Source organism: Chiloscyllium punctatum, chromosome 7 (genome assembly GCF_047496795.1).
Source record: "Chiloscyllium punctatum isolate Juve2018m chromosome 7, sChiPun1.3, whole genome shotgun sequence".
Classification (NCBI taxonomy): domain Eukaryota; kingdom Metazoa; phylum Chordata; class Chondrichthyes; order Orectolobiformes; family Hemiscylliidae; genus Chiloscyllium; species Chiloscyllium punctatum.
This window is the reverse complement of record NC_092745.1, coordinates 59,781,758-59,801,175: the sequence shown is the minus strand read 5'-3', so window position 1 is coordinate 59,801,175 and position 19,418 is coordinate 59,781,758. Positions and strand designations below refer to the sequence as shown.

Below are 19,418 nucleotides of genomic sequence, written 5' to 3'. Positions count from 1 at the left end.
AATTGGTGAGGGAGCAGGAATGCCAACCATGGGTTGTCCTGCCTTGAATGTAATTCTTGTAGAGGGCAGTGGCATTTGGGTATACTTGCACTTTGCCTGATTGTGTGTCCTTCCTGCCTCCAAACCTGCCACTTCCAGAAATGAAGATTGTGCACCTCAACCCAAAATTTGATAATTTTATACAACCTTGAGTGTAACAAAAACAGGCAGAGATTCTCAAATTTTTATTTCTTCATCTGAGATTGTATCGTAGCGAATTAGTCTTTCTGGTCCTTCTCTGGTGTGGGGCCCAAAGTTGTACATTGTTCTTTAACCATAGCCTCACTACCATTATATATAGAAACAGCATTACAGCTTGACTTTCGTATTTCAACCTTCTTACAATCAAACCCAGTAACTCTTTAAGTTTATCTTTATGGTTATATCTGCTTTCCCATGCTGCTTTTAACATCCTTTGAATTTGCATCTGTAAATCCCCCTGTTCTTCTAAATTTCCCCAGTCAGCTATTCCAATTACGTTCTTTTCCTGAAACATGTCACATTTTCATGACCCTGAATTTTACCTTTAAACTTACCACCAGTTTACCACTACACATTTCTAGAATCCTTTAATCACTGTGCCTTCTAATTTACAATTCTCTCAAGATTTGAACCCCCTTCCCTCTACTCCTGGATATACATCCTTGATTTGATACTGTCAGACACAGTTCAGGAATAAGAATCTTGTGGGATCCCAATTCCATTTTTATTCACTCTGGAAATATAAAAGCAGCCTAAAAACATGTAGGCACCACAAAGAAATGTTTAATGGCAAGCAAGACAGAGGGACTGACCACTACTTGATGAGGCATATCTCCAACCTAGTGGCTTTTCAACCAGGTGAATTGGCAACTGACGAATCAGCACAGACGAAGTTTCTAAATGGATTCGCTCGTGTTCCAGTCCGATAAAAAGTGCCCACTGGAAATAAAGGTATGAATTAGGGGAGACATTTCATTGCAGTGTTTGCCAAATTCACAAGAAGATTATACCGCTTCAATGCACCATAGATTTTGGGTAAAAGACAAGTCAGTAAGATTGAACTGGCTCTATCATTCCCCTAATAGCTTGTTCGAACCGAGACATAGCAACCTGGAAGGCCCTGGTTTCCCTCCTGATCTGTAATGAGTGAGCTGATCCTGGCTGGAATGGTTATTAGGGCATCACAATCAACGTTGACTTTGCCAAATTGGCGAGGGAGGTGAAACTTAACCCAAGAACCTGGAAGCAAGGAGCTGGGGATGACTCTCAGCCAGAATTCTCCTGATTGGTGGATATCGACAGATACCTGCCCCCCCACCCCCACCCCCAGCCAAGTGACAGCCTGGGCAACCATTTGGGAAGCTGACACTCCCACCCTGTCTGAAGCTGAATAATTGCAATCCGGGAAAATGTAATAATTAATTGACCACTTCAAGGCCATAGTTAGGATAAGGTTGGAAAGGTGGATCTTGGGCCTTTCTACCCAGAACATAATTCTGACGGAGGTGGGAAGGTAATAGGGTTCTGTTCCATCATCATCATCCTGCCTCACTAAGTTTCCACTGGGCTTCTGTATCTGGCACTGGAAGATTCCGCCCATAGATATATATAATCCCAAGAGCGGTCCACCCAGTTCCTCATGGCTTAAAGCAAAAAAATCACCGTCAAGGGCGACAGTGTTATTTAAGGGAAGTTCTTTTGCACAAAAACTCTAAAACTGAAACATGTTATTAGAAAGCATCATGAATAGGGGATTACTGTACAACAGAGAAAACCAATAGCACCAGACAAAAGATCTCACACTAAACACAGGAAGATGCTGTTAAAAGGAACATGGATAATAGCCAATACCTACTGTGGCTCCAATTAATTTCCCAGTCTATAATCAGGGTTTGTTTAAAAATAACAAGCAGATTATTTATTCCTTGAATTTCCATCAAGCAGCTTCTATTGGTTTTGGTGTTCACATTTGGGTGAATTAATCCAAGCATACTGGTGCGAGGGAATGGAATAGGTCGCCAGTTCAGGTGCCACTACTAAACATTGCCAGATTATGAATAGTGCAGCCAAATGCAAAGCAAATCTGCGTCTTCACCAAGCGATCGAGCACCCGAGACAACATTGCATCAAGCAGATGGAGTGGAACTGACCCAGTGAATGCTCCCAGACTAAGAATAGTACAGGTTAGATGCAGGGGTAAAGCATGGCCTAAACACTCTCACAAAGCATCCTCCTCTCTTGTGTAGCACAACCACATGCAAAATTGCCAAGTAGCAACCCATAGATCGCATGGATCTTGCTTTTCTATCTTAAGCAATCAGAAAGGAATGTCCTAGATTTTATCCCTACTTGGCTTTAGGAATTTCATTTCATATGTTTTCTGTGACCCCAAGTCTCTGAGGGTTCTCCTGATGCTTCCTCTTTTCATAGTACCCAGCATGCATTTTGCGCTTGTTAAGTAAGTGCCCTTCGATTCTTACCATCAGTCTGTGATATAGAAAAACTTTCAGTCTCTTACCCAAGGACTGTCTACTGTCACTGGAAGTTCTAATGGAGTTTCCTGGATGACTTTGCGAACTATGGCCCGTACCTTCCTCCGGTACTCAACGCACTCCAACAAACTGGGCCAGTTAAAACTTCCGCCCATTCGATAATTCTCCTGGTGAAATGGACACAGCATGTGACAAAATGGAGGCTCATGCAGAGTTCTTACACATGTAGTTTCCGTTTGCAGGTGACCTCAGCTACAAATAAAGCTTTCTAGATGGTCCCTGCAGCAGACTCAGAAATGCATTCACAGATCACTCAATAAATACTCCCTACTCTGTAAATCAGCCCATGAAGATTGTGTTGATTTAGTTGGGAGCAAGAGGAAGTGGAATAGATGTGGTCTTAGCTTCACTGCCCTTACAACTTAAATGAGGTCACAAATTGGCTGTGATTGCTAACTAGTAACCTTAGCTCAAAATGTGCATATATTAGAACCCCCATATCCGCGGATTCAGTTTCTACGGTTTCAGTTATCAGCGGTTTACCGCAGCCCAAAGATATTACATTGAACATTCCAGAAATAAATTCCAGGGAGCTGCCTGGGGAGGTAAGTTTCCCATTTAAATGATAGGATTCACTACCAACTGCGATTTTGGGCACCGCAGTAGGTCTTGGAATGTATCACCCACAGATATGGGGAAACACCTGTATTGTCCAGCTTGGCTGTGCTGACCCAACCCTCAATCCACATGAAACAGGTAGCCAGCACTAACAGGGAACACATGGGCTAAAGGTCAGAGACACACCAAAAATGAACTTCGTCTCTTAAACTGTGTGGTGTGTGTCTGTACTCTCATCCAGGGGAAGTGATAGAGAAGGTAATGGAATAATTTCAAAGCTAAACAATTAGATTTTTGAAATAAGTGGCAAGGATGCTTTGTTATGCAGCAGCGTATTGGAGGCTTGAGATGACGTTCCCTGAAATATCAGGACAGGAGCTCACACCAACAACCTGCTTTTCCTCATTGCCCAACAGAACCATGTCCCTATTGGAAAGGTAAAGCAGGTACATCTGCACGGAGTGAGAGGGGAGCAATGCAAATAATACTTTATTGTGTTGGTTCCAGTTTAACCTGGGTATAGAACATAGAACATAGAACATTACAGCGCAATACAGGCCCTTCGGCCCTCAATGTTGCGCCGACCAGTCATACCAATCCGAAGCCCATCTAACCTACACTATTCCATGTACGTCAATATGTTTGTCCAATGACGACTTAAATGCACTTAAAATTGACGAATCTACTACCGTTGCAGGCAAAGCATTCCATACCCTTACTACTCTCTGAGTAAAGAAACTACCTCTGACACCTGTCCTATATCTATCACCATATATCTATATTAAATGCCAACCGTACTATCACCCACACTAATTTGAGCTTAAGTTCGGCATACTGCAGTAAAATTTTTAAGAGTTGACTCTCAGGTGAATTGTTTCCAAATTCACATTAGGCAGAGCTTTGTGATAGTTGGGGATGTCCCTTTTGTCCAATTTCTTGATCCATTTCTCAAAGGTTGCTGCAGGTTGTATTGGTGGTTTTATTTTTGCTTAATGTTGCAAGGGTGGTGTATTGACTTTGAGGAAGCAATGTGGAGTCTTGGACTTTCCTCTTGCAAGAAGTGCCATCTTTTCTGGTGCCACCCCGATTGGCACAAACCACAGCAGTGATGCCTTCCTTGCTTTGCCTACCACCACTACATCTTTCAGCTTTAAATGTCAAAGATGGCAAAAAACTGGTGAAAGAGTCTGGTTTCATGTATGTTAAAAAATACCTCTTTATGCATCCTCCTTTACGACAGGGATGAGATCATTTTGGAACCATTCATCTGTCTTAGCTGGCACAATCCTTGCAGCCTAACCACTTCCCACACACTCGCTGGTGCCCTGTCTGGTTCTGAATGAGTTCAGCCATCTGTCACTGCATTTGTTCCAGTTTCCTTGCCACAGTGCCTCTCCTTTCATGCAGGATTGGACCTCAGACAGGAACATTCTCTACTTGGGCTGTTATCAATCACATTAGCAAAGCATCTTCATTTTAACGTTCACCTTTTTTGCCCTGAGGAGAATGTCTCTTATTGAACTGCTCCAAGATGACTGCCTTGTTTTGTTTTTGTAGGCAAACTGATGATGAAATCTCCAATTAGCTGCAATGTTTGCTTTACACCATGATCTTCCACTTACAGTTTCAACTACATCTACTCATCAATCAACAACACTTGCAACTCTTTCATAGATTTGGCCATACTTGTAGGTTTTGCAGGTCCTTCCACAGGGAGATTTCAACGTCCAATGGTGCCTTGCTTAGTAGTCCATGATTCACACTCTCGTTCTGATGGGTCAACATAATCAAGTGACAAGCTTGTCTTTTCTTTTCAATGCAGAGTTTTGCATTATCGGGGCATCATTCCATGGGATTTACGAGTTGTTCTGCAGGAAGAATTGACAACCACATGTTGTGGCAGTACAGGGCATTGATAGGACCACTTTTGGAATATTGCATTCAATTATGGTCTCCTTGCTAGAGGAAAGATGTTGTGAAACTTGAAGGGGGCGTAGAAAAGATTGACAAGGATGTTGCTGGGTTTGGAGAGTTTGAGCTCTAGGGAGAGGCTGAATAGATTAGATTACTTGCAGTGTGGAAACAGGCCCTTCAGCCCAATAAGTCCACACCAACGCGTAACTCAACACACTCATTCTCCTACATTTACCCCTTCACCTAAAACTACGGGCAGTTTAGCGTGGCCAATTCACCTGACCTGCACATTTTTGGAATGTGGGAGGAAACCGGAGCACCCGGAGGAAACCCACGCAGACACGGGGAGAATGTGCAAACTCCACACAGTCAGTCGCCTGAGGTGGAATTGAACCCGGCTGTCTGGTGCTGTGAGGCAGCAGTACTAACCACTGTGCCACCGTGCCGCTATTTTCGCTGGAGTGTTGGAGGCTGAGGGGTGACCTTCCAGAGGTTTATAAAATCATGGGGGGCATGGATAGGGTGAATAGCAGAGGGAAGGCCAAAACTAAAGGGCATAGCTTTAAGGTCAGATGGAAAAGATTTAAAAGGGAACTAAGGGGTAACTTTTTCACGCAGAGTCCGGTGCATCTATGGAATGGACTGCCAGGGGGAATGGTGTAGGCAGGTACAATTACAACATGTAAAAGGCATCTGGATGGGTATATGAATGGGAGGAGTTTAAAGGATATGAGCCAAATGCTAGCAAATAGGACTAGATTAATTAAGGTTATCTGGTCTGCAGGGACAAGTTAGACTGAAGGTTTTGTTTCTCTGTTGTACAACTCTATGACTGTATAACTGGAATTTCATATCATCCAAGTTTGCCGAGTCATGATTTCACTGTAACTAATTCACTTATTCTGGAAGCTCAAGAACTTTGCTTGAGTTAATGTTGTTTGCTAATCTATATAGCTTTTCACAGCCTGTCTGCTCTGTTCCCAGCGCTGATAATCTACACATTTTGATGTCACAATACCTTGCTGACCATGACATGCCTTGCAATGGTGACACATGCCATCATCTTGCAACATACATAGAAACATTCAGTCAGCCTGCCATCAATTTTGTTTACACATTCAAGGTCAATTTTTAGTAGATTAGTTAGAACGTTCGGCTGTGAAAATTGTGACATATTAGACCATCCACCTTTTGAAATTAAAAATTGAGGCAGGTGTTAAGAATTATATATTCAATGACTGCTAATGTATCTAACTTCAGGTTTTTCGTAGAATGAACTCCTTGGTGACCGCTAGTCTAAAGGTAGGAGACAATGATCTGACAGAAGAATTAGTTTCTACATTTTATTGCAAACCCAGTACTGCATATCCATGGACTCAGGAAGAGGAAGAGAAACTGCATTTGTCATGGTCCATTGCATTACTAAATAGCCAGCCATGCCAACTATTCAGACAAATACATGAAAAATCGATGCTTGGCCCAGTTCTAGTTCTGGCTAATTCTATTTCTATTTCTAGTTCTGCCAATGACCATGGAACCACACTCTGGCAAATCAAGAAAGGGTGGTATGACCAAGTCCAACGTTCCCTGTTTATCCAGAAACATACAAAGCAGAAAAATAGAACTTAGGACAATTTCAAGAAGTATCACTTTAGGAAGCCATTACTTGGAGGTGCCAGTGTTAAACTGGGGTGGACAAAGTTAAAAATCACACAACACCAGGTTATAGTCCAACAGGTTTATTTGGAAGCACTAGCTTTTGGAGCACCACTCCTTTGTCGCTCCGAAAGTAATGCTTCCAATTAAACACTTTCGGAAGCTTAGAAAAGAATAAAAGGAGCGGGGTGAAGAGTAAATGAAAATCAAAGACAGGACATGAAAAGATAGTGGGCAGTAAAACTGGACATGGTGGCTCAGTGGTAGCACTGCTGCCTCACAGCACTAGGGACGCAGGTTCGATTCTACTCCTAGGCGACTGTGTGGACTTTGCACATTCTCCCTGGTTTCCTCTCACATTCCAAAGATGTGCAGGGATTGGTCATGATAAATTGCCCATAGTGTCCAGGGATGTGCTGGGTAGGTGGATCAGTGATGGCAAATGCAGGGTTACAGAAATAGGATTGGGTCTGGGTTGGATGCTCTTCGGAGGGGCAAGTGTGGACATGATGGGCCTACTGGCCTGCTTCCACACTGTAGAGTTTCTATGAAAATTAATGAAAATCCAAAGGCGTTTTATCAATATGTTAAGAACAAGAGGATGGCTAAGGAAAAGGCTGGGCCCATCAAAGATGGAGAGTGTAACTTGTACTTGGATGCAGAAGATGTGAACAGGGTTCTGAATGAATAATTTTCTCATCTTCACAAAGGAGACAGATGATACAGATATTCTAATTAAAGAAGAGGAACATGAAATATCAGATAAAGTAAGTATACTTAGAAGGAAATTACAGGAGAAGTTAACCACTTTATGGGTGGTTAAACCACCAGGGCCAGATGAATTGTATCCTAGGCTATGAGGAAATAGCAGATGTTCTGAGAGTCATTATCCAATCCTCACTAGAAACAGACAGGGCACAGGACAATTGGAAGTGTGCAAATATTGTGCTATTATTCAAAAACGGTGTGGCTACAGGCCAGATAATTATAATTATCAGCCAGTCTAAACTTAATTGATAGGCAAATAACTGGAATCAATGTAGGACATGATGGGGTGTGTTTTTATGTGCTCTGACTTTTCTACGGTTTCTACAGTTAAGAAAGGTAATGCTTTTAGAACAAAACAAAAAGTTAAGAAGGAAGAAACCATAGAAAAAGATAATGTGACACAAGAAAACACAAATGGTCCAAAAGCTCCATTTTCACTGTGCCCACTGAAGGAGTAGACTCATATTGGTTACCCAGTCTATATACTTGAAATTATTTTTGTAGAAAATCTCAGAAAGTCCACATCTCCCTGCACATGAAAATATTTTACACACCGTGTCATCCCAGGACATCTCATCCACTCCCGTCTCAAAAAGAGCTTCAAAACTGGGATTCACTTGTTCCTGTGGGATACAAAACAACAGCTTGTGAAACAACTTGCTTTACATTGGTCAGATTTATTTTCAACCCCAATTTGTTCGCTTCCTATTTTGAAGGTGCTTACTCTGTCTGAGGTGCAGCTAGCTAGAAATGTCATTCTTTCTGGGCAAGCCGGGAAACTCAGAGAGCCCTTACAGTACAGAATGAGGCCATTCAGCCCATCAAGTGCAGACAACTACGGAAGTTGTCATAGCGAATCTGGTTCTGTCTCCACTTGGTATATCCATTGGCAATTGCTCCCGGATTTGGACACTAGTCAGGTGCAGGAACACTGACTGGACTTTTCTGTCACCTCTAGAATACAGATTCAGGATACTGAGGCTAGTTATGTACTGTAGGAGCAACTAAATCCGCACTGAGCAGGGACTGAAATTCCATCTTCCTGCTTGGCATTCAGTGCTATATTTCCCGCTACTCTGCCATCCACAGCACAGGTCCCACTCAGCAGGTCAGATCTTGCAACAGCATTTGTAAATGCGATTAAGATTTACCGTCCACCACAGGATGAAGATAGCAAGATATAAACCAACATTTTCAACTGGAGTTTATAACCAGGTCCTACCACTTGCATATCATTGATGTTCCTCCTCAGCACACTACTAAACACGAGCACTTCAGTAGGTTGCTTTGATCAACTTAAAGGAATTCTGTTTAATGTTTAACTATTCTCTGTTATTTTTGAGAGAAGACTTTGGGTCTGTGGGGTTGTGATCATTTCAGCTCACTGGAGACACAAAATGGTCTGAATCTCTTGACAGATGTGCAGTCCAGTCTCAATCGCCGCGCATTAACATTCTCATTCACTCCCAGAGATCTGTAAGATCCAGGAAAGTCTCCCAGCCATTGGTCACCACCTTTTCATATTGGTTCCATCACGACTAGTGGCAGAAAGTCTCTCGTGTCTGCTTCTGCCAGAATCTGTGATGATATTAGCCTGAGAGAGGTTGAATCCAGTTCCACAGAACTGTCTGCAAATCATCTCAAAGTACTTTTACGTTTTTAGACCAGTTCAGGAAGGGGACAAAGACAGTTGTTGAGGGAAATAGAAATGGCCAAACTGAATTGGTGGGGTTGCTGTCCCCAGCTTGATGATCAAGCACATTAACCAAGATTTGCTGGCAGCATTATTCCTGCACAAACAATAGCCTTTGCAACTATAATTAGGACAACCCTTGACCAAAGGTCCTTTAGTTAAACTCTAGCCAAGAGAAGGTCAGGCAGAAGTGGATGGTAACTGCACACTGCTAATTTACAAGCTCATTCTCTATGATTATTATTGAAACACCAGATCCAGGAGTATTGTTCAATATTTTTTCAGCAAAGACCAATGAAAATAAAACCCTTAGCCAGAAGGTTATGGGCTCAAGCCACACACCAGTGACTTGTGTATGAAGGATGGAATGCTAAAAGGGCTTTAGGGCAGCATGGTAGCTCAGTGGTTAGCACTGCTGCCTCACGGAACCTGGGTTCGATTCCAGCCTTGGGTGACTGTGTGGAGTTTGCACATTCTCCCTGTGTCTGCGTGGGTTTCCTCTGGGTGCTCCAGTTTCCTCCCACAATCCAAAGATGTGCAGGTTAGGTGAATTGACCATGCTAAATTGCCCATAGTGTTCAGGGATCTGTAGGTTAGGTGCGTTGGTCAGGGGTAAATGTAGGGCAATAGTCTGGATGGGTTACTTTTCAGAGGGTCAGTGTGGACTTGTTGGGCTGGAGGACTTGTTTCCACACTGTAAGGATTCTATGATTCAATGACATGGGCTTGGCAAGATTCGTGTCAGAATTGGATGAGGGTTGTGGTGAGGCCTATGTCAACATCAAAATCACATCACACCAACATTTACCCTTTTTTACAAGTGGCATGATGAGAACCTTCTCAGGTAGTGGTGAGCTGCCAACAGGTGAAGATCAAGGCCAGTTGAGTTCCTTGTTGATGGCCCAAATGGCCTCATTAATATAATGGCTCTAATCTTACCAAACTCACCTAGTTAACTAGCCGTTGACAAAACCCATCCAGGAGCCCACTTGGAGCAGCTGGCGGATTGTGCTCACCATTTCCTTCGTCTTGCCCACAAACAGAACAGCAGCCCAGGGGCATGATCTATGGACACTGGCTCCAGGCATACTGTCTCCACTCGCTTTTAACATTTGACATTCAGCGAGCCATTGCCACCAACCTGGTACTTCTGCAATGCTGTAATAGTGTGCCCTGGAAGCTGAGACTTGTCTAGAGGGCACACCACAGACCCACAGTCCTCATCAACATTGGATACAGTTACTTCACAGAGAGAGGCATCTAGCCCAGGGCTAGTGCTAGACTGTCTAATGGCGCTGCTCAATTGCTCTCTTAGCTTGCATTTGCCTGGTGTCAAATGACATGCCCGGAGCATACCTTGCCTTGCCACACCATGCCTCACACTGGCAATTGGAGTAGGGGCACCATCAGGCAGCTGGCCATGCGAAGCAGTAGTTCTCAGTCAAGTTTGGCTATATGTCAGTATGCCATGTCAGAGTCACGCCTGTGCCAGAATCCGTGCCAACCACACAGCATCTGCAGCCAGCAACCGGGTACGTCTCAAGTTGTGCATGGGCAGCTGTGCATGGTGACGCCCATGGGGTACCCATTAGAACCACCCACTGTCCCAGAGCTGCGTTGCTCCCTCTGTAACATCGAGATGGAGATGGTGCTTGGCACAGGGCCCCCCCACCCCCCCAACCAAGGAGTGATGCCACAGGGCACATTGAAGCATCCGGGCTATAAACAGAGGCATGAACAGTTAAAAACCAACATTTACAAAACTTACGTACAAACATTGTCAGTCATGACCCCCTCTCCCCTCCCCTGACCCCTCCTCCCACCCCATTCCCCCAGCAAATGTCCTTAGGGATGGAGGGACTCTGCTCTACTATGATGTCCGATGACCCTGGAGTTTTGGTGCAGTAACCCCAGAGGATCTCTCCATGTTCAGAGAGGGACAGACAGGGTGGAGGTGGAGGGTCTTGCCATTTCTGAGTGGAGAGTGCAGAGAGACTTGTAAATGGCCCCTCCTCCCCTCAACTGGGTGCCTCCTGGCATTGCCCTGTCTCCATGTGAGGACGGACACCTCGAATGGGCTCAGGGTTCCCTGGGGCAACCTCCCCGTGCCCCTGTTTCGATCCTGAGGCCCAGTGGTTGGCAGCGATGGAGTACAGGTCTGTACACCTTGTGGCAGCCCCTGAGGCTGCTGGACCTGGCGACCATGAACTTGTCCACGGATGCTAATGTCTGGTGGCAGGAATCACTACCTCACTGCAGCTTTTGGACAACGTGATGTCCCATATGTCCACCTGCCATTCCTAATCCACCCTGTACAAGGGATCAAAGCCCTTCAGCACTACGACACCAGCAAGGCAGAAGCTGGTACTGCAGATGCTGGAGATTAGAGTCAAGATTAGAGTGGTGCTGGAAAAGCACAACAGGTCAGGCACTATCCGAGGAGCAGGAAAATTAATGTTTCGGGTAAAGGCCTTTCATCAGGAATGAGGGTGGAAGCCTCGGGGGTGGAGAGATAAGTGGGGAGGGGGGTGGGGCTGGGGAGAAGGTAGCTGAGAGTGCAATAGGTGGATGGAGGTGGGGGTAAAGGTGATGTGTTGGAGAGGAGGGTGGAGCGGATTGGTGGGAAGGAAGATTGACAGGTGGAACAGGTCATGAGGATGGCGCTGAGCTGGAAGTTTGGAATTGGGGGAAAGTGGGGGGGAGGGGAATTGAGGAAACTGGTGAAGTCCACATTGATGCCATGGGGTTGAAGGGTTCCGATGCAGAAGATGAGGCGTTCTTTCTCCAGGCATCGGCTGATAAGGGAGTGGCGATGGAGGACGCCCAGGACCTGCATGTCCTCGGCAGAGTGGGAGGGGGAGTTGAAATGTTCAGCCACGGAGCGGTGGGGTTGATTGGTGTGGATGTCCCGGAGATGTGCCCTAAACTGCTCTGCAAGCAGGCGTCCAGTCTCCCCAGTGTAAAGGGGACCACATCGGGAGCAACAGATACAATAAATTATATTGGTGGATGTGCAGGTGAAACTTGGATGGATGTGGAAGGCTCCTTTGCAATTCCTGCGGTGGCAGGGGAAGGTGCCAGGACAGGAGGGTGGGTTGTTGGGAGGCAGGTAGTCACGGAGGGAATGGTCTTTGCAGAAAGCGGAAATGGGTGGGGAGGGAAATATATCCCTGGTGGTGGGTCCGTTTGGTGTTGGCGGAAATGTAAGTGGATCTTACGATGTATATGGAGGTTGGCGGGGTGGAAGGTGAGGACCAGGGGGTTCTGTCCTTGTTGCGGTTGGGGGGGTGGGGTTCAAGGGTCGAAGAGTGGGGCGCATCTTCAATCACTTGGGAAAGGACGTTGCGGTCTTTCAAGAAGGAGGCCATCTGGTGTATTCTGTGGTGGAACTAGTCCTCCTGGGAACAGGTGCAGTGGAAGGGGAGGAATTGGGAATAAGGGTTAGCATTTTTGCAGGGGGCAGGGTGGGAGGAGATGTAATCTAGGTAGCTGTAGGAGTTGGTGGGTTTGTAAAAAATGTTAGTGTTGAGTCAGTCATCATTGATGGCGATGGAGAGGTCCAGGAAGGGGAGAGAGGTGTCAGAGAATGTCCTGGTGAATTTAAGGTCGGGGCGGAATGCGTTGGTGAAGTCGATGAACTGTTCAACCTCCTCATGGGAGCACAAGGTGGCGCCGATACAGTCATCAATGTAGCGGAGGAAGAGGTGGGGAGTGGTGCCTGTGTAATTCCAGAAGATGGACTGTTCTACATAGCCGACAAAGAGACAGGCATAGCTGGGGCCCATGCGGGTGCCCATGGCTACCCCTTTCATCTGGAGGAAGTGGGAGGATTCGAAGGAGAAATTGTTGAGGGTGAGGATGACTTCAGCCAAACGAATGAGAGTGTCAGTGAAAGGGTAGCGGTGGGGACGTTGGGAGAGGAAGAAACAGAGGGCTTGGAGGCCCTGGTCATGGCGGATAGAGGTGTAGAGGGATTGGATATCCGTGGTGAAGATGAGGCGTTGGGAGTCGGGGAAACAGAAGTCTTGGAGGAGGTGGAGGAGGTGGAGGGCATGGGTGGTATGTGGGGAGTTCCTGGACCAGGTGGATAGGACAGTATCGAGGTAGTGGAGATGAATTTGGTGGGGCAGGAGCAGGCTGAGACAAAGGGCCAGCCAACATATCTCATATACTTCCTGTTCCTCTGCCCTTGAACCCCACCTCTCCAACTGCATCAAGGACAGAATCCCACCCTCCCATGCCCAACCACCCCGGTCGGTCCTCACCTTCCACCCCACCAGCATCCACATAAATCGCATCATCTGCTGATATTTCCGCCACCTACAAGCGGACCCCACCACCAGGGATATATTTCCCTCCCCACCCATTTCCGCTTTACGCAAAGGCCGTTCCCTCCGTGACCACCTGGTCAGGTCCACGCTCCCCCAACAACCCACCCTCCCGTCCTGGCACCTTCCCCTGCCACCGCAGGAATTGCAAAACCTGTGCCCACACCTCCTCCCTCACCTCCATCCAAGGCCCTAAAGGAGCCTTCCACATCCATCAAAGTTTCACCTGCACATCCACACATGTCATTTATTGTATCCATTGCTCCCGATGCGGTCTCCTTTACATTGGGGAGACCTGAAGCCTTCTCGCAGAGCGCTTTAGGGAACCATCTCCGGGGCACCTGCACCAATCAACCCCATCGCCCTGTGGCTGAACATTTCAACTCCCCCTCCCACTCTGCCGAGGACATGCCTTCTCCACCACTACTCCCTCACCACCAGACGCCTGGAGGAAGAATGACTCATCTTCCGCCTCGGGACCCTTCAACCCCATGGCATCAAGGTCGACTTCACCAGTTTCCTCATTTCCCCTCCCCCCACCTTCCCCTAGTTCCAAACTTCCAGCTCAGCACCATCCTCATGACCTGTCCCACATGTCAATCTTCCTTCCCATCTATCTGCTCCACCCTCCTCTCCGACCTTTCACCTTCATCCTCACCTCCATCCACCTATGGCACTCTCAACTACCTTCTCCCCAGCCTCACCACCCTCCCCACTTACCTCTCCACCCCAGAGCCTCCCTGCCTCATTCCTGATGATTTTCCAGCACCACTCTAATCTTGACACTAAGTCCTCAGCACCCAGGTGGCTGAATCAGTATCTCTGCTAGTCCCCTAAGTGTCAGTGACCTGCGTTATCTTGCCCTCGCCTGCCAGTGGGACAGTCACTGTGCAGTGGACAGCACCCTCCAATCCCACACTCTGTTAACCCCCACCAAGGTATCAGTATCAGAGCTGGCAGGGGGTACTGGCAGCTGCCCTGCCAAATGCCAGCGCTCCCTCTGGTGAGCAGTGGTTGCTCAGATTTGGCATGGACACAAGGGATGTTGGACTTGGGGCAGATATCTGCTGAGTGATGTGCTCTTTTAGGTATGGCATGTGGTAAAAAGGAGCAGACATTGGCTGTGAAGGCTGCTACAGAGCTGCCATTGTCAATGAATGCAGCATATTTGGTCAGATACAGTGAGAAAACATAATGAACTTCAGGGCAAGCAACCTCCAAAAAAACTTAATGAGACTTGCACTGCACCAAAACAAGAATATTCAGCCCATAATATCAATTCACCCTCCCAGTGCAGTTATTCCCATCAGAAGTGAGATCTAAAAACCAGGATCCTATCTGCCCTCTCAGTTGCACATAAGAGACATTTTTGAAGCACAGATCGAGTGATCTCCCCAGTGTCCTCAGCCATTATTATCGATAAAACCTGCTGATCTGGTCCTGATCACATTGCTGTTTGAGGGAACTTACTGTGGCTGTCTTGTTCCCTATATTTCAACAAAAGCTACCTTCAAAAATACTTCATTGGTTATAAACAATTCAGATCATCTTGAGGTTGTGAAAGGTGCTGCATAAATGCACATCTTTTTCTTTTCTTGTGTTGGTGTTAGCTTCACACACTCATGTGCCCAAGAAATGGAAATCATAGCTTCCTTGAAACAGCCCCATGTTTGGTATAACATTCTTCCTTCAACTGGATTCCTCCTCTGTGTATTCAAGGACTAATCCAACTCAGTAAAGGGCAGGATTGGACTTGACCGCAATGTGTCTCTTCCATACCCAAATACCAAATGAGCTCACACTCTCTGGATGGGCAGAGTGGCCACTTGGATTAGTTATGTGGGGGACAGACTGTACCCGTGCAATCATACCTCAGCAAGCCTCATCACTTTCAGTAAAATAGAGGGGAAGAAAATAGAAAAAAAATGCACTTACACTAACATTGCTCTATATTAGATTAGATTACTTACAGTGTGGAAACAGGCCCTTCGGCCCAACAAGTCCACACCGCCCCGCCGAAGCGCAACCCACCCATACCCCTACATTTACCCCTTACCTAACACTACGGGCAATTTAGATTGGCCAATTCACCTGACCTGCACATCTTTGGACTGTGGGAGGAAACCGGAGCACCCGGAGGAAACCCACGCAGACACGGGGAGAATGTGCAAACTCCACACAGACAGTTGCCTGAGGTGGGAATTGAACCCAGGTCTCTGGCGCTGTGAGGCAGCAGTGCTAACCACTGTGCCACCCTGCCGCTTATAATAAAACATTGCAGGACTTCTAATACTTGTGTCAATCTACTAAACGTTATCTATCATTTACATTATACATAATGTTATACATAAAACACATCAAAGATTTTTACACTTTATTTCCTTGACCTTTTGCTTTAAAACATGTTTGTTCAAGATAAATAGAAACAAGCGCTTATTTAGAGTTAATCTATTTGTTCCTGCAAATAGGCATTTGCTGGTTTACCTTTATGAGACCAGTGAGCAGCAATTTATTGATGTAGAGCACTGGAGGATGGCAAAAGTAAAATATAAGGGGCAACCGTAGTCGATCTGGACACAAGTAGAAGCTGGATTCATCTAAAGGGTCAAACAAAACAGAGATGAACACCAATTCGTTAATGTTCCTCCATCTTTACCATGAATAGGCAACATTTCAAGCATAATCCCATTTATTATAGAATGATTACAGCCACAAACAAACACAAAGGTGTTCCTATTAATCCTCAACAACTGCTGAGTTAGAATGGAGTGAAATGTAATATGATATACAGCTTAACTACAGTTCAGTCAATGAAGTTCACATCAGGCTGACTGCCTTATCATAGACATAGTCAAATACTGCAGGACCCTGTTCCACCACATATTCAGCTGGAATCACTTAGAGAGGACTGTAAAGATGGAGTGGGTGAATTTGTTATGATACTAAAGAACTTGCATTGACTGCTCAAGTCAAATGGCAACTTCATAGATATATGTAAAAAGGCATGTATTCAATCAGTTGAAGCCATCTTAACATGGATATCAGCGGATTTGGATTTTCTTTTTCACCACAACCACTCTATTCCCAAACTGTTGGCTGCAGACAGGTGAGACAGATCCAAGGGTGGGTGTTACTAAAAGGTGTCCATTGCAAAATGATGGTAGCTCTGCTGAAAGCAAAATCAAGAAACCAGGGTGAGGGGAGAGGGAGGGGGCACCAGGAGAGTGGAGGTGGGGCAATGGTGAGAGAAACAAAATCGAGTTCATGTTCTGAAGTTATTGGGTCCACCAGACTGTGAAGTTCCGAAACGGAAAACGAGGTGTTGTGTTCTCCAGCTTGGGCATCACTGGAACACTGCAGCAGGCCTACTCTGGAGAACATCTGAGTATCAGTACAAGGCGATGCATCAAAATAGCAAGCAACCAGATGTTTGGTCAGGGGCAGGCTTACGGACTGAGTGGAGGTGTTCCCCAAAACTGTCACCCAGTGTATATTCAGCCTCCCCTGCCTAGCATGCACTTAAATCTAGGTGACTATATTTGCTGCTCACAATGCGATATAGTACCAGCGGGCAGCCTGTGCAACAGACCCCTGGCAGAATAAAGAATAACAAAGTGGAAACATTCGGCAGAAATGATCAGAAGCCGCGTCTTAGACCCCAATGTCTGTGAATTTGGCAGCATTCCAAAACCTGCTTTGTAGCTGCAGCAGTAAAGCTCAGTGCTGAAGCCCTCCTTACCTTTGAGAGCACTGAAAAGGGTTTCATCCAAGTCATAGGTGTTCTCAAAGTATTCCAAAATCTCCCTGAAAGAAGGTAATGAAATGTAACATCAACAATCTAAAAGGATCTCTTCAATGCAATCAACAAAAAAAATTGCTGTCTTCTAATTGAATATGAATTTGAAAATTGTTTTAACTCAACCTTCTAATTTGCTAAACAAAAGAACAAACTCAGTCGTGTCAGAGAAACAGGACGTTAAATTCCCAACCCCCAATCACATTACTAATTACTAATCTTACATTCTTATCACAATATACAGCTCTCAAGGGACTAAGATGGATACACAATGCATCACAGATATATACACACTTACTCCTTTGTGCACGTCTCGAGATTACAGGGTTTAAGGGAAGTCAAACATAACTTTCCAGTAAGAATAGATTTCATTTTTTTTGATCACCTCTCAGCACAATTACTGTGCAACAGGGAGCTGGTGAGTTTTTATAGGGATTGTGACAGGGGGAGGGTCTGCAAACTTAGTGTCCAGTTAACACTGACTGATGGGGGCAGCAACGAGAGCAATGTGTAAATCATTGGAGAACATCCGGCACAGGATAGGACAATCATCTGTATGTATCTGTGACATCTTCTACTGCAGACTACCACTGACTGTGTGTGTCCATGAAAACAGTGAGGCTACATCTGGGGGAGGGGAGCACAGGAACGAACAGATTAATGTTCCACCTCCCAGTTCCCTCCTGCTCTCTTTTAAAACTCTCAGTCACTGGAAGTAGATGGGGAGGTGGCCAGTGGGGGGACTATGGGTGATGAAATTAAATTTTAATTGACAAAGTAATCTGGTTTCCTCCCACAGTCCAAAGATGTCCAGGTTAGGTGAATTGACCATACTAAATTGCCCATAGTGTTAGGTACATTAGTCAGGGGTAAATATAGGGTAGGGGTCTGGGTGGGTTACTCTTCGGAGGGTCAGTACGGACTTGTTGGGCTGAAGGGCCTCTTTCCACACTGTAGGGAATCTAATCTAATCTAATCTAATCTAAAAGAAGGGTTGCGTATCATTGAGAAATATAGGCAAAGGGTTAAGGTCATAGGAACAAAGTTGCAAACAAGAACTAACAAGGTTTTATTGATTTATATTCTGCGCCAGGTAAGTGATAGGACAGGGGGACACATTGACGTAAATCAATTTGCACTAAAAAAACCGCAGTTGTCAGTGCATGGGTGCCATTAAGCTGCACTACCTCAGAGGGTAATAGACAGAAATGCAATGGTAAAATTCAAGAGAGAATTGAATCTGTATATGAAAAGCAAAGAGAGTGCAGGAATTTGAGGAAAGAACAAGGAGGAAGTGGAAAGATAGCGTGTTCAAATAGGGTACGGATCAAATGGTCCCTTTGTGCCAATTGGACTGGGTTTTCAAATACTGGCTGAGTCTGGACCCAGTGCTGATGCAATTTAAAAATCATGGCCCTAAAAGATGTCAACACCTCTGAGACATTCTCTGGCTCTCCACATGTTGGCAATAGAGAGGGATTGGCGGAATCTGCTTGCCTCCAATTTCTGGCCCATTAAAACTTCTTTTGAAGCTTGCGAACCAGTTGGGGAAGTCAGATTTTGAATTGAGAATTTGGTGAGTTTGGTGTATGGGGTTTGTTAGTGCATAGCTGCTGTGTGCACTGTGGAATGATGGAATTTTTCTTTAAAGTTTAAATTAGGCGCCTGAGTAAGCTTTGTGGACTGTGCACAGTCCCTCAGTGTTGTGTGGTCTCCCTTCCCCCAGCAGACCAAAATGGCTGCTGTCTGCCTTTGCTGTTGGCATCTGTCAGGCACTTCCTTCCTCCTGGAGATGCTTAATTTGACACCAAGAATGGGCATGACTCAATTCAAGCATTTACATTTAAAAGCAGAATTGCATGAGTGACAGTTGAGTTGGAATATCTGGAGACAGAATTGATTTTGGACTTGGGTTCCTCCTGTGAAAACTCATCTCAATATCTTTTATTCATTCATGGGTGTCTCAGCTCAGGTAATTGCCCTTTGGTCTTGGGAAGGTGGTGGGGAGCTACATTGTTGCAGTGCTACAGATAATGTAGTCTAAGTTCACACTCAGTGCTGCTGGAATAAAGTTCCAACTGTTTAACTCAGCAACATTGAAGGAACAGAGATACATTTCCAGCCAACACAGC

At 45.5% G+C, this 19,418-nt stretch overlaps 1 protein-coding gene across 3 annotated transcripts in view; it reads right to left on the bottom strand.

Annotated features, from left to right (window-relative positions):
* The window catches only part of LOC140479695 (uncharacterized), a 65,439-nt gene extending 47,715 nt beyond the window's left edge, over positions 1–17,724 (bottom strand). For 2 of the 3 annotated variants that reach the window (XM_072573719.1, XM_072573718.1), the window contains exons 1-6: positions 17,585–17,723; positions 17,230–17,294; positions 15,975–16,087; positions 8,024–8,092; positions 2,540–2,680; positions 834–960 (exon numbers count right to left, since the gene is read on the bottom strand). In XM_072573719.1, the coding sequence (XP_072429820.1) occupies positions 834–960; positions 2,540–2,680; positions 8,024–8,092; positions 15,975–16,087; positions 17,230–17,294; positions 17,585–17,658 (589 nt within the window). In that variant the 5' untranslated portion in view covers positions 17,659–17,723. Of the gene's footprint in view, positions 1–833; positions 961–2,539; positions 2,681–8,023; positions 8,093–15,974; positions 16,088–17,229; positions 17,295–17,584 lie in introns of all 3 variants that reach the window. The other variant, XR_011961099.1, reaches the window with a different exon arrangement.
* Between the last annotated feature and the right edge of the window lie 1,694 nt (positions 17,725–19,418).